Below are 12275 nucleotides of genomic sequence, written 5' to 3'. Positions count from 1 at the left end.
TTATTTGCAGATATTTCCACATATAGTTGCCGATCCGTTTACTGTATTTACTTGGCAGCATTTATTTTTTCAATTGCAGAAAGGGGGAGGTATTTATTTGTCATGTAACCAAGAGAAAAAAAAGCTTGTATTTGGGATTTAGGCAAATCGTGGCCGTTTAGTTTTTAATTACTTGTAGTTGACATGATTTAACAAAAAACAAAAAAAATGCTGCTACTCCCATGTTTGCTTAAATAGTGGCTAGTGAATTGCACATGGGGGGGGGGGAGAGGCCTTTAGTTATATAAAATTAGCTGTAGCTACATTTTATGACAAATTCAAGAGGCATTAAAAAGTAAATCTTACTCTTCATTCGCAAGTCATCTACGAGACACAACTAAGTAAATGCTCCAGGTTTTGGTTAGCAACAGAGTTTAAATGTGCTCAGCAGTTTTTGTGTGACAACAGTGTTTTGTTTTGTTTTTAACAAAAAAAAAAAAAAAGAAGGTGCCTATTTGAGGGAGGCGTTTATTTTTCTGATGTGGATAATGCATTTTTTTCAGCCTGTTATAAGTTTAAAGTGGCATGACATTTTTGTATATACATTATTTTTCTACAGCTGTTGAGAGGTCATTTAAAAAAAAAACATGTTAAGCATTAAGATGGATATATAATTCTAGTTTCTCAGAAGAGATGTGATTACATCAGCCTCCGTCATCCTCGTTCGCCGCACCCTTGCACTAATTTAGCCACTGGCATGATTGATGGATTGACTGACAGGTCGATGGGTGGGGGACGACAGACGAACGGGGCGGTCGATCACGCCTGCCAACAGGCTGACATCTGCGATGACACAAGCAGGCAACTGATACTGACTAATAAAGTATGTGTACATTTTTTTTATTAATAAATATCTGATTTATTATCTATAAATGTTTTGGTATTATATCTTAATTATAATATTAATAATTAATGCATTATGATATAGTATAATGTAATATATTATTATGATAATTAATTATATTATAATAATGCTAATAATTAAATGTAATAAGTATAATATAATGATAATTATTATTATTCTATACATATTATTATATATACTTAATTATAGCTTACACTAAACAAAAGGTAAATGAACCATGAATTCAAAATTCTGCCTAACCTTGCATTGGGAGCTCCTGTGGCTCAGCAAAGGCCCCGAAATGCGTGCGGCATTTCCGGCCGCCTGAGGGAAGGAGCTCTCCAGGTAGAGGTAGTGCCCAGAGGGGTCCCTCAGGGTGTGGTCCGTGGACGGGCCCGTGCCGAGGGTGGGGGTGCTCCCGGCTTTGATCTGCCAATCAAAATCATCCTCCGAGCTCTGGCGCCAGGAGCACAGATCGAACTCAAAATCACAGCGGCCGCTAAACCCCTCTGAAAAACAACGACCAAAATCAAATATTTCCCAAGATAGTTTTAGGTTGTTTGGGCAGACCGAAAACCATCCTTAGATGCCCACTCACTGCAAATGTAAAGTTCCTCGTCCGAGTGGTCCCCACAGTGGTCGATGAAGTCGCACAGGTTGTCCCGGGGGATGCAGCGGCCGTTGGCGCAGGCGTACTCCTCGGGGGTGCAGGGCGCTTGCGAGGGTGTCGGAGGTGCGCAATCCACAAAGCTGACATCATCGATCACCACGTCACCCATGTAGCTGATCCCGCGCTTGGCCCGGAACACCACCTAACGGGCAACAACAAACCTAACATTCATTTTTATAAACAGGCTTTCCTCAACTTTTGTCGTTTTTATGACAACCACTTGGCAGAATAGAAATAAGCGGACAGACTGGATTGACTGACGACACCCACTGAGAATGCTCACTGTTTACGAGTAAGACTCATTTGGAAAGGCCACTAGGACTCCCTCCAAAAACAGGCGACTCATCAACTTGGCGGCCGGGAGCGTCAAGAGTGGACACGACGGCTGACATAAAGGTTAATGACTGCCGGCGACGGAGCTCCAACAGACAAATCAAACCTTTGGCTGACACACGCACAGTCCTCGGCTGGCAGACGCCACCGGAGGACTCATCAGTGCCACCATCACGACTTGAGCCTTTTTGGGGTGGACTTGGACTTGATCGATTTGGCATTGATCAAGTCCATCAGCTAATGAGCTGTTCCGGTGTGGGAAAAAATTTGATTGGGAAATGGCACAGAAAGCTAATATGCTATTTGGACAAACATATTCCGGCGTTTTGATTCTCATGCTAAAGATGTTGCCATTTTAAGGAAAAAAATTCAGCCCTCAAAGTTTCCCATGAATTTTGGTAGGCGTGTCTGTCATAAGTAGATTCACAAATAAATCTCAAGTTGCCATTTTGGTTTTGGTCATTTGAGCCACAAACACTGAAATAGCACAAGTGATACATTTTCATAATTGTGTGTGGCAGCAAAGTTGAATGACTTGCTGATCAATAGAAAGGTCTAATATCTCCGAAAGGCGCTGAAGAATTTTGCAAATTCAGCTCCCTAAGCCAGTTTCACATGCCAATTTGAAATTTAGTCTCAAGAACCAATGCCTGAAAAGATACAGAATGTCTGCCATTTTGGTCCGAAAACTATTTGCCAGAGGCTTACAGGAGTACGAATTGTGAACAGCTAAGATGTTAATCTGCTATCTAGAAGATGTTTCAGTCATAAATGGTCAAATAAAAAGGCTACGGTAAAGATATTTTGTGGGGAAAAGTTCCATACTGCAGCATTTCCAAACCTGAAAGTCATTCGACAGCCCCAAGAACACTTCACCTCGTCTCCACTTGTTGCCTTGGTTACCAGTCTGAGACCAAACCTCGTGTGTGACGTTTCCACGCCTCAGCAAAAGCTGCAAAAGAGATCAGGAGGCAGCTGCAGATGTCAACAGGTGCAATTGTGACTTTCCCCACAATCGTTCTCTGGTCTCACTTGCAGGGAGCCCACGGTGAATCCGCCCATGTGGTACCAAAAGGCCAAGGTGCAATGAGGCCCGGTGGATGCAATGACGGGCGTCTGGAGGTCGGTGGCGTGGCCGTAGCCGCCGTTGGAGCTGTCGGCGCACATGTACCAACCTTCAGGGCTGCCCCTGTGAAAACAAGTGGAGTGAAGTGAAGTTGGCATGAATAAACATAAACTACTGCAAATTTTTTGACCGCTCAGTTTTGGAGGTTTCCCTCTTCCAACACAAGCTGATTCCAATCAGCAGGATCGTTATCAGGCTTATGCAGAGCTTGATCATATATCAGCTCTGTTGGAGAAGGGAAACATCCAGCATCTGCAACCGAGGACCCGAGTTTGACACCTATGCAGTAGCTAAAGTCTCATTTCATTCTGTGCCAAAGTTTTTTTCCGCTCTCACAGTTTTTTCTTCATGGAATGTAGTCAACCAGGAAGTAACCTGAGTCAGGACCAATTAATCAAAACACACATGCGAACAAGCAAGCAATTACCGTAAACAGAAAGTGATAACATCTGCAAGTAGCCTAATTTTAGACCTCATTTTGATTTTATATGATGAAGTCTTGTCACGTTGCTACATTTAGCATGTTAGCCACTAATCAATTACAAATGGGAAAAAAAACAACAAACATTTACTTGTTTTGAGGCTTTGTGGTGGTCGTGGCTCACGAGGTAAGGCAGGTGCCACTCACACTGCTGGTGGCGGTCAGAGGGGCACGCTGGCGGCCACGCCTCGTCAGCCTGCTCCAGGGCAGCTGTGACGACTTACCTAGCTAATTTACCGGCACCAGAATGTGACCGTGTGAGTCATATAAATCGAATGCATGATCATTAGTACAAGAGGAAACTGAACAATTAAGGCGTCGGCTCAACGGGGATTTTCTTTTTATAATGATCATGACATAACTGCTATGCGATATAAATGGAGGACCAACACCGACGCAGAGTCCATTCGAGCTCTACTCAGAATCTTGACAGCAGACTTGATTGAGCGTGGTGAGTACTTATAATACATTGTTGCATTTTTCATCACTTCAGAAAGTCTGGGTAGATTTTGACAAAAGAGGAACTATTTAAAAGCTGCATTTCACTATAGAATGTTTTTCTGTTTTCTCTCCAGGAAATTGACACATTTGAGGCATCATAATGATGATCAAAGCTTTTATTTGTGCACTTCTGCTTGGTAAATAATCTGAAGCAAAAACTACAGTATCAGGATCTTTTTTCTTTTTTTCTCATTATGTATCTGATCAAATTTCTCCACTGATTAAGGAACGCTTGCTGGGGGAAGTCAACGACTCAGCGGCAGTGGTAGACGACTCCTCCAGACGACCGAAGATGAAGACTCAACCACCTCAGCTGTCGAAACCAACTCAGGCACCCCCACATTCGATCATACTCGAGTTGTACTACTTCTAACTAGTATTGTTACGATACCACTTTTTGGCTTCCGTTGCCATTTCTGATTCTGAAAAAAACATGTTGTTGTTTTTATACTAAAGAACTGCATACTCTCTTCTCACTTGTGTGTAAAATCATTACTATATCAATCAGGCACTGCTTAAAAACCTTTGTGAAACAAGAAATGCATGCACCGAACACCAGTGATCACACATCAGTGAGTGTGCGCTGCGTTCAAATTTCTATACTAGCATCGGTAAATGGAATACTTGCTGATACCGATGACAGCCTTTTAAAGGGTAAGACAACCCCCCCGAAACATTCTTGACAATAATGTTCTATGCAGCCCCACTGATCTAAATATGGCATTCTGGTTAATACTGCATTAGTGGAATATGAATCAAGCAGCAAAATCGAGTAGTTTTTATCATCATCAGAAGGCGGCCATTTTGCCACTTGCTGTCGATTTGAAAATGACATACAGAACAAGGGATTAAGTCAACCAACAAGCAATTTGACTGACGAACAAGGAAGTAGGCATGAATAAAAACAAAAATAGAAAACGGCAATTAACTTCATTTTAGAACAGGGGTGGGCAAACTTTTTGACTTGCGGGCCACAATGGGTTTGAAATTTTGACAGATGGGCCGGACCAGGAGCATTTGGACCTCATAGCACAGTAAAAACACACAGATAAATGTACAACCCAATTTACTTATAGTGTGCACTTAGGACTGCGTTTTTCAAATGTGCAAAATCCACATATTTAAAACAGCATTTCCAATAGCTTCATTTTTATTGTTTTAGCTCAACTTTTGCTGTGTTTTTATGCTTTGTAAAGTGACCTTGGGTGTTCTGAAAGGTGCTGTTTTTAAATGAAATGTATTATTATTATTATAAAATAGCCCTAATCCAGGTAGTACGTTTGCCTCAATGAATATGCAAGATTTACACACTATTTGGCAAAGTGGGAGGAGAAATGTAAATAGATTATAATAGCACATACACTGTGATCTGTCAAACCTGGTGACTGCATCTATTATTAATAGATTTCAATTCAAGGCGTAAAGTTAAAGAATTTTTTTTCCATTGGCCCACCCATTTTTAACCCGGGCCCACAGTGCGTGTGACACATGCGGCTGCATGATAGCTGCTGCTGCCTGTCACGCGCTGAGGACAAAGCGCGTACATCCAATCCGTCTCTGAAAACTTTTCCATCTCCGTGGGGGACGCATAGCACACGGTGTTTGTGCAGCAGCTCAAAAAGAAGCCAAAAGCCAACGAGGAAATGCTCATAGAAGTGCTCGACGCACGCCCCGGGGATGTATTCGCCAATATCAACAGTCTCCTGCATGCGCGCTCCTCACCTCACCCATGACAACATGTAGAAAGACTATCTTCAGCTGTCAAAAGGATCAAAACACGCAACAGTGCCACAATGTTGACTGATAGACTGAACTCTTTGTCCCTGCTTTCTTTCAAAAAATAATTGACCGATTCTCTGGACTATCAGGACATTATTGCTGTGTTCAACACAAAACCGTGCCGTCTCCTGCTGTAAATGTCCAAATCCAGGAAGAATTGTATTTTATGAATCAGTTATCTTGAGTTAAGCTTACTGTCATTCTCCCGTTTATTTTAATGAATTGCAAACGTTGTTATGAATGTGCCCTGCGTATCTTTCTGTGCGTAAACGAGCTTATCAGTGAGACCCGACCCAGTGATCTTATTTCCCGGGTGTGTAGAAGTTACACAGCAGTGACTCTGGTGTAAAACATAATCTGCACAGGAGTCTGAGGGGAGTGGATCCCAACACCAGTCATCCACTGCTCGTACTGCTGCAGCTGGAGAGCGCGTTCTCCAGCTGCACCCGCCACTCACAGCAGTCCTTCACTTCACGTGAGACCACGCCAGCGATTTTATTTTCTGCGCCTTCGTAATTAAAGAAGCGAAATAACGCCATAAAACCTTACCTAAATCGAACCTCCCAATTCCAACCCTTAATGCCGAGTGTCAAGCAGAGTGGCAATCGGTCCCATTTTTATAGTCTTTGGTATGACCCGGCCGGGAATTGAACCCACGACCTCCCAGTCTCAGGGCGGACACTCTAACCACTCGGCCCACTGAGCTGAACAAAAAATCAAAAAATAAAAAATAGAATTTTTTTCTAGCCTTAATAGATAAATTCGGCGGGCCGGATTGAAACGCATAACGGGCCGTATTTGGCCCGCGGGCCGGGGTTTGCCCATGTCTGTTTTAGATCTGAAGATCGATGGCATGACAGTCACGTACAATTGAAACGGATAGGGCCTAAGACATTACCCTGTGGGATTCCTATCGTGATGGTTATGCACCGATTTGTCTTATATTTGACCTTTGAATCTTTTTGAGATCGTTTGCTTTTTATTTTGGCGAGTCCAGATGCTGTGGAATGTTCTTGGTTGTTGTTTGCTTTCCTATTTCAGGCATTACCATAACATGATGAAAATTAATATACATGAAAATATATTTTTTCCTTTACTCACTGTGTGTGGTCAGTGACGGGGCGATGATACTGCTCTCCGGCATGAATGCTCTCCCCTTGGTCAGGTGACCAGCGGAATGCGTGCATGGAGGCAGTGGGCGGGACAATAGTCTCCCAACCGCATGTTTTACCACCTTCAAAATCACACTGCTCAGCCACTGCAAGAAAAAATAAGGGAGTTAGGGATGAGATACATTGTTTGTTTTTAAAAAGGTGTCGTCATTGCTCATATTTACCACAGTCGTTTTCATCTGAGCCATCCAAGCAGTCCCGCCTGAAGTCGCACACTTTGTCGCGAGCGACACACTCGCCAGCCGAACCGCATGCAAACTCCCCTTGAGGACAACGGTGGGGCTGCACTGAGGGGGCCGGCGTAGTCGCCGTGGGTTCCGTGGCGTTCGCCTTGGGGAGCTCACCTTGGTCAGCAAATGACGCGCATCTTTAATGTTCGATTGGAAAACATACGCTGACATCACAGAAGTACCTTCATGCAGGATGCAGCCCAGGAAGGAGAGGTCATCGATGGCGATGTCCCCGTTGAAATCATCTCCGACTGTACCTTCGATTACAATCTAACCACGGGGACATAAACACAATTTTTTTTAGATCTGGGAAACAATGTGGAAGAAAACATGTGGAAGTAAATGCTTTCCAAACTGGATACATAACATTTATGAAGGAGTGAAAACTTGAATTGGGCCATTTTAAAATAAGACTTATATTATATTATATATATATTATAATAAATAATAAGGGTAAAATTTGAATTGAAAATTGATTGATAGGAATTAAATACAATTCAATTAAAATAAATACATTTGCTTAAATCTAATCAAAATTTAAAAAAAATTTTTTTTTTTTTTTACAATTAATCTAATCTCTAATCGATCAAGTTTAATAATGATAATAGATTTTATTTATTTACATTTAGAAAATGCAATAATAAAAGTAATAGAAGCACACATTAAATTAATTTAATTAGTTTATTTTTAACTAACCCATTTTTACCAGATTTAAGCAAAATGTTTATTGTTTATTTTCGCTTCCTCGGTCGTTTTGGAGCATGACTTGCTCATAAATTTATCTTCAAATGAGCTTCGTTTTTGGTTTGAGAATCACTAAATATGAATATTTTTAATCGGTGTAGGGCATAGAAAATGTTGCAAACAGCTACACTGGAATGATTCATGTAGTACGGTATAACATACATTCCAAAATCGCACAATTGCTGCACACAATATACAAAACCAACTATCTCTGTTCAATGTCCGACCATCTAAAAGAAAATAGATCAGTGTGGTATGCATGTGCCATGGAGTCAGTTCATTTCATAAAAGGGCTTCGCGTTATCAATAATAGTAACCCTGATGGAGGAGAAATCTTTAAGTGCCTGTCAGGTTATATTTGCTCATGAATTACGGCATCACAACATCCATCTTGGAGGGATCGATGTTGACGTTGTTAAAGAGAGATTAGTAATGGAACTCTGGAGGAGCCCTTTCTGTGTTGGGTGAAACTAGAATGCACTATAACCTTTACAGGTGAACCTAATTGGATCTGCTATAACATTTTTGTGCAACTTGTTCTCTAACAAGGAGCTGTCTGTCAAAGGTCTCTTACCTGGAAAGGTCGAGCACTGGTGAGGTAAAGAGTCTTCCTGTGCCAAATATTTCCTTGGTCTCCGTATCCGACCCACAGCAATTGGCCTCGCCCCGTCGACGTTGTTCTGAGATAGACGGCGAGGCAGAAGACATGCGAGCCAAACATGTGGTAGTGGAAGCGGAACACGCACGGGTGGCGCGAATCGAAGGCGTCCTCGCCGCGCCGGTGGGTGGGCTGGAAAGCCCGGCTCAGCAACACCGCCGTGTCCTTGAACTCCTGGGGGACAGACGACTCGATGTAGAGGTAGTGGCCGTAGCTGGTGCCCAGCGTGTGGTCCTTCCAGGGCCCCGTGTTGAAAGAGGGGGTGGGGCCTCGGGTGCGGGCCCAGTCGAAAACGTCGCCGGCACCGTTTCGCTCCTGTTTCCAGCTGCACAGGCCCTGCTCGAAGTTGCACTGCATCTCGGGGGCTGTGAAATAGGACAGTAACCAAAATACAACTTAATAGGTGTGTCAAAATTAGTGCATTGATTTTGAATTTATTTAAAGTTCCTTTAAAAGCCACTAATTGCGAACATGCGATTAATGACCAACCATTACTTGGAAAGCCTGTACTGGGGTAATTCCAGTCGCAAAAGCACGTCCACATAAAAATTTAGCAGTAATAAATTTAATAATAATGCATATATTTGTGGAGACTGGGGTCAAGTTGTATTTTACAATTTTAAAAATGCGCGGAATTTCACATCTTACTTCATGTTAAAGATTAGATAGCTCTTAATATGAAAATAAAGATGCACTGAGCTGTCACCAACGTCTTACAAATGCAATGATGCCATCTAGTGGCAGAATTATGACCAACACAAATCAATATCACACTCGTTTTTATAGTACATCTTTTTAATTTTAACTCAATTTTATGAATTATTATGAAACTTTTGTATCAATGACTAAAAGATGCAGCCATTTTTCTATTAGTTCAATATTTTTTTTCCACTTTTACGTTAAGAGTATGAAATAAAAAAAATTGTGTACATTTGATTGTACATTTACAACAGATATAAAATTTGTGATTAATCGTGAGTTAACTATTGCAGTCATGTGATTAATTACAGTCAAACTTTGTAAACGCCTGACACCCCTATTAATTAGTTATATTACCTACTGATATTTGGTAAATAAATTGCTAAGTAGCTCTTTTTTGAAGGACCTCTGGAAATGGCCAAAATGAGCCAAAATGGCTGCTTTGGATCAAAATGGCCGATTTCCTCTATCTTTTCAAAAATGCCACTCACAGCAGCCCTCTTCATCCGAACCATCCCCGCAGTCGTCCACCAAGTCGCAGAGCAGAAGCCGCTCCACGCACGCCCTGGTGCGGGCGCAGTGGAAATGCGTGAGCGGCGGGCAGTTGGCGGCGGCGGGCGGCATGGAGCAATTGTGGAAGGACACGTCGTCCAGCGCGGAGATGCCGTCGAACACGGCCAGGCTGATTTTAGCCAGCGCGATCTGGAAGGGCCGCGTGATGCGACCCAGCTGCACGCTGACCCGGTTCCAGCGGCGTCCCTGGTCGTACAAGGTCCTCCATATGATGGTGTTGTTTTGGACTCCTCGGATACGGAGGTACATGTCGGCGGCGCCCACTGATATGCCCGAGTTGTAATGCCTGGACGGGGGGAGAAAGGCGATGAAATCTGGCAATTTGGCAAAGGAGAAGCCCTTAGTTTGCCTTACCAGAAGGTCATGGTGCACCCGGAGGCCGACTCCTGGAACCACGGTCCTCTGAGAACCGCCCTCGGGTAAAGGCTGCTGCTGTTCTTCAGTATGAACATAAAGTGCCCTGTCATGGAGCCACAATTCAAACAGACCCATGAATATCTTACATGTGGTGTTCCTCAAGGCTCTATTCCTCGACCTGACCTATTTAAGCAGCACATACCTGTATACATCATATTTCATTATTGGCAAGCAGACGTTAGAGCACACGGGGACCAAAACAACAGATGGTGGACTGACTATTTGGTATTCAGGGATATGCTCGTACCTTCCGTGCTGTTACTGGAGTGGTCCGGAGGGGGAGGCCGACCATAATACTCCGGCGGTACGTCCTCGGACGAGCCCCTGACCCAGTCGAAACCGTCACCAAGGGTGAGTTCGTACCAGCCGCAGGTGCCGCTCTCAAAGTCGCATTCCGAAGCTAGACAAAGACATAAAGGACATTTTATGTGATGTATGGTAATGAAAACAATAATAATTTATTGATCCAGCAATAGTACAGTAATAATACACTATGTTGTTTTATTAAATTTTTTCAAGTGTGTAGTTTTTATTTTCATTTGGTCAATTTCAAGCCAAATTCAATTGTTTTCAAATGTAATTTGGATTTAATACAAAGTTTATGTGTTTTACATTATGGTTAAAAAAAAAGTTAAATAACTTTTTGCCTGTAATTGTTCATGTAATTATACTATTTATTTGTATTTTGCTTTCTCATTTTTATTACATTTCAAGATTTTTTTTCTACTGTATTTTTGGGCAATTTAAAAAAATATATTCCTTCACATTTACTTTGATTTCATTATTATTATTATTATTATTGAGTCTAGAGCTAATTACATTTATGTTTTTGACATAACATTTTACATTTATTTAACTACAAAGATGTACTCCATCCCCTTGCAAAAAAAATCATTATTTCATTTATATTTTCACCCTCATTCTGTTCAGTTGTTTTTATGGTAAGTGTGCCATTTAATAAATGTATTTAGTTAGTTTTTATTTAGCTTTTATGCGCAATACATTTTGATTTATTTGATCTATATTAAAGCAGTGTTAATGTTCTCACAATGTTAAAAATATTAAATTAACTAAACTTTTTTTTAAAACATTTATTAATTTTATTTTTTCTTGTTTTGTAATTTATTTAAATTAGTTTTTCAATGTTATTTAATGTTCATTTATTAATCAGCTTTTCTTTTTTTTTGTTGCTTAACTCTTTGACTGCCAGACGTTTTCAGAAAAGGGATGCCGTGGGTGCCAGCCGATTTAAGCATTTTTGACTGATCTTTCAAGGTCCACAGAAAATTATGTGTTTGGACTATGGAAACACACATACTACCAAATGAAAGATTGGACTCTCATCTTTCATCAGAAAAAAAAAGTTTGTTTCTACCTTATTCCGTTTTTCAGTAATCAACAATAGAAAATGGTTAGTTTCACCTCTGTTTTGAAACAAACGTCTTTTAACGTCTTTGGCACTCCTCCATAGGATTTTACTAAACGTTAGTTAACGTTTTTGGCAGTCAAAGAGTTAAAAGCATTCCAAAAATCTTTAACTAACTTAATTAACGCTGACTATTTATTATTATTGTCCCAAGGTTGTACATCAGAACCAAAGCACTTACGGCAGTTGCTTTCATCGTCGCCATGAGGACACTGCCGGGTGAAGTCACACACTTTGTCCCCTTCTATGCACGGCCCACCGCCCCCACAAGGAAACCAGGACGGGGGGCAAGCGCTGGTAGGTGGGGGAACGCTAGGAACTAAAATAATAATAATAAATAAATAACAGGTTTAAATATTTTTATAGGTTTGAGTAATGCAAATGTTTTTAAAAATGTCAGTACCTGGCACACAGTGTGGACTAAAGGAAACGTCATCGATGGCCAGCACATCTGATGCATCACTGTCTGCTGTTAGAGTCCCTTGAATTACCACCTAGTGGACACACACACATTGTATTTTTGTATCAATTTTCGATTCAATGTTAATTTAGATTTTTCGCATTTGTTTTGTTTCCATTTGCC

General features: G+C 41.4%; 1 protein-coding gene and 1 long non-coding RNA gene across 6 annotated transcripts in view; one reads left to right on the top strand and one right to left on the bottom strand.

Annotated features, from left to right (window-relative positions):
• malrd1 (MAM and LDL receptor class A domain containing 1) overlaps nt 1-12275 on the bottom strand; it is a 28456-nt gene that overhangs the window by 13767 nt on the left and 2414 nt on the right. For all 5 annotated transcript variants that reach the window (XR_013289672.1, XM_077554211.1, XM_077554212.1 and 2 more), the window contains 13 exons: nt 12096-12186; nt 11874-12011; nt 10514-10666; nt 10204-10309; nt 9768-10135; nt 8494-8942; nt 7358-7445; nt 7110-7289; nt 6875-7031; nt 2919-3075; nt 2728-2838; nt 1482-1695; nt 1145-1392 (listed from right to left, as the gene is read on the bottom strand). Coding sequence is in view for 4 of the 5 variants with exons in the window: in XM_077554211.1 (XP_077410337.1) it covers nt 1145-1392; nt 1482-1695; nt 2728-2838; nt 2919-3075; nt 6875-7031; nt 7110-7289; nt 7358-7445; nt 8494-8942; nt 9768-10135; nt 10204-10309; nt 10514-10666; nt 11874-12011; nt 12096-12186 (2460 nt within the window). In the remaining variant the exon portion in view is untranslated. The remainder of the gene's footprint in view (nt 1-1144; nt 1393-1481; nt 1696-2727; nt 2839-2918; nt 3076-6874; nt 7032-7109; nt 7290-7357; nt 7446-8493; nt 8943-9767; nt 10136-10203; nt 10310-10513; nt 10667-11873; nt 12012-12095; nt 12187-12275) is intronic.
• On the top strand, nt 3628-4470 carry LOC144040219 (uncharacterized). The gene is made up of 3 exons (XR_013289674.1): nt 3628-3944; nt 4069-4131; nt 4221-4470. It is a non-coding gene; the product is annotated as an uncharacterized LOC144040219 (long non-coding RNA).

This window comes from Vanacampus margaritifer, chromosome 20 (genome assembly GCF_051991255.1).
Source record: "Vanacampus margaritifer isolate UIUO_Vmar chromosome 20, RoL_Vmar_1.0, whole genome shotgun sequence".
In the NCBI taxonomy this organism is placed as follows: domain Eukaryota; kingdom Metazoa; phylum Chordata; class Actinopteri; order Syngnathiformes; family Syngnathidae; genus Vanacampus; species Vanacampus margaritifer.
Note: the sequence above shows the minus strand (reverse complement) of the source record. Positions and strands in the feature narration are given on the sequence as shown.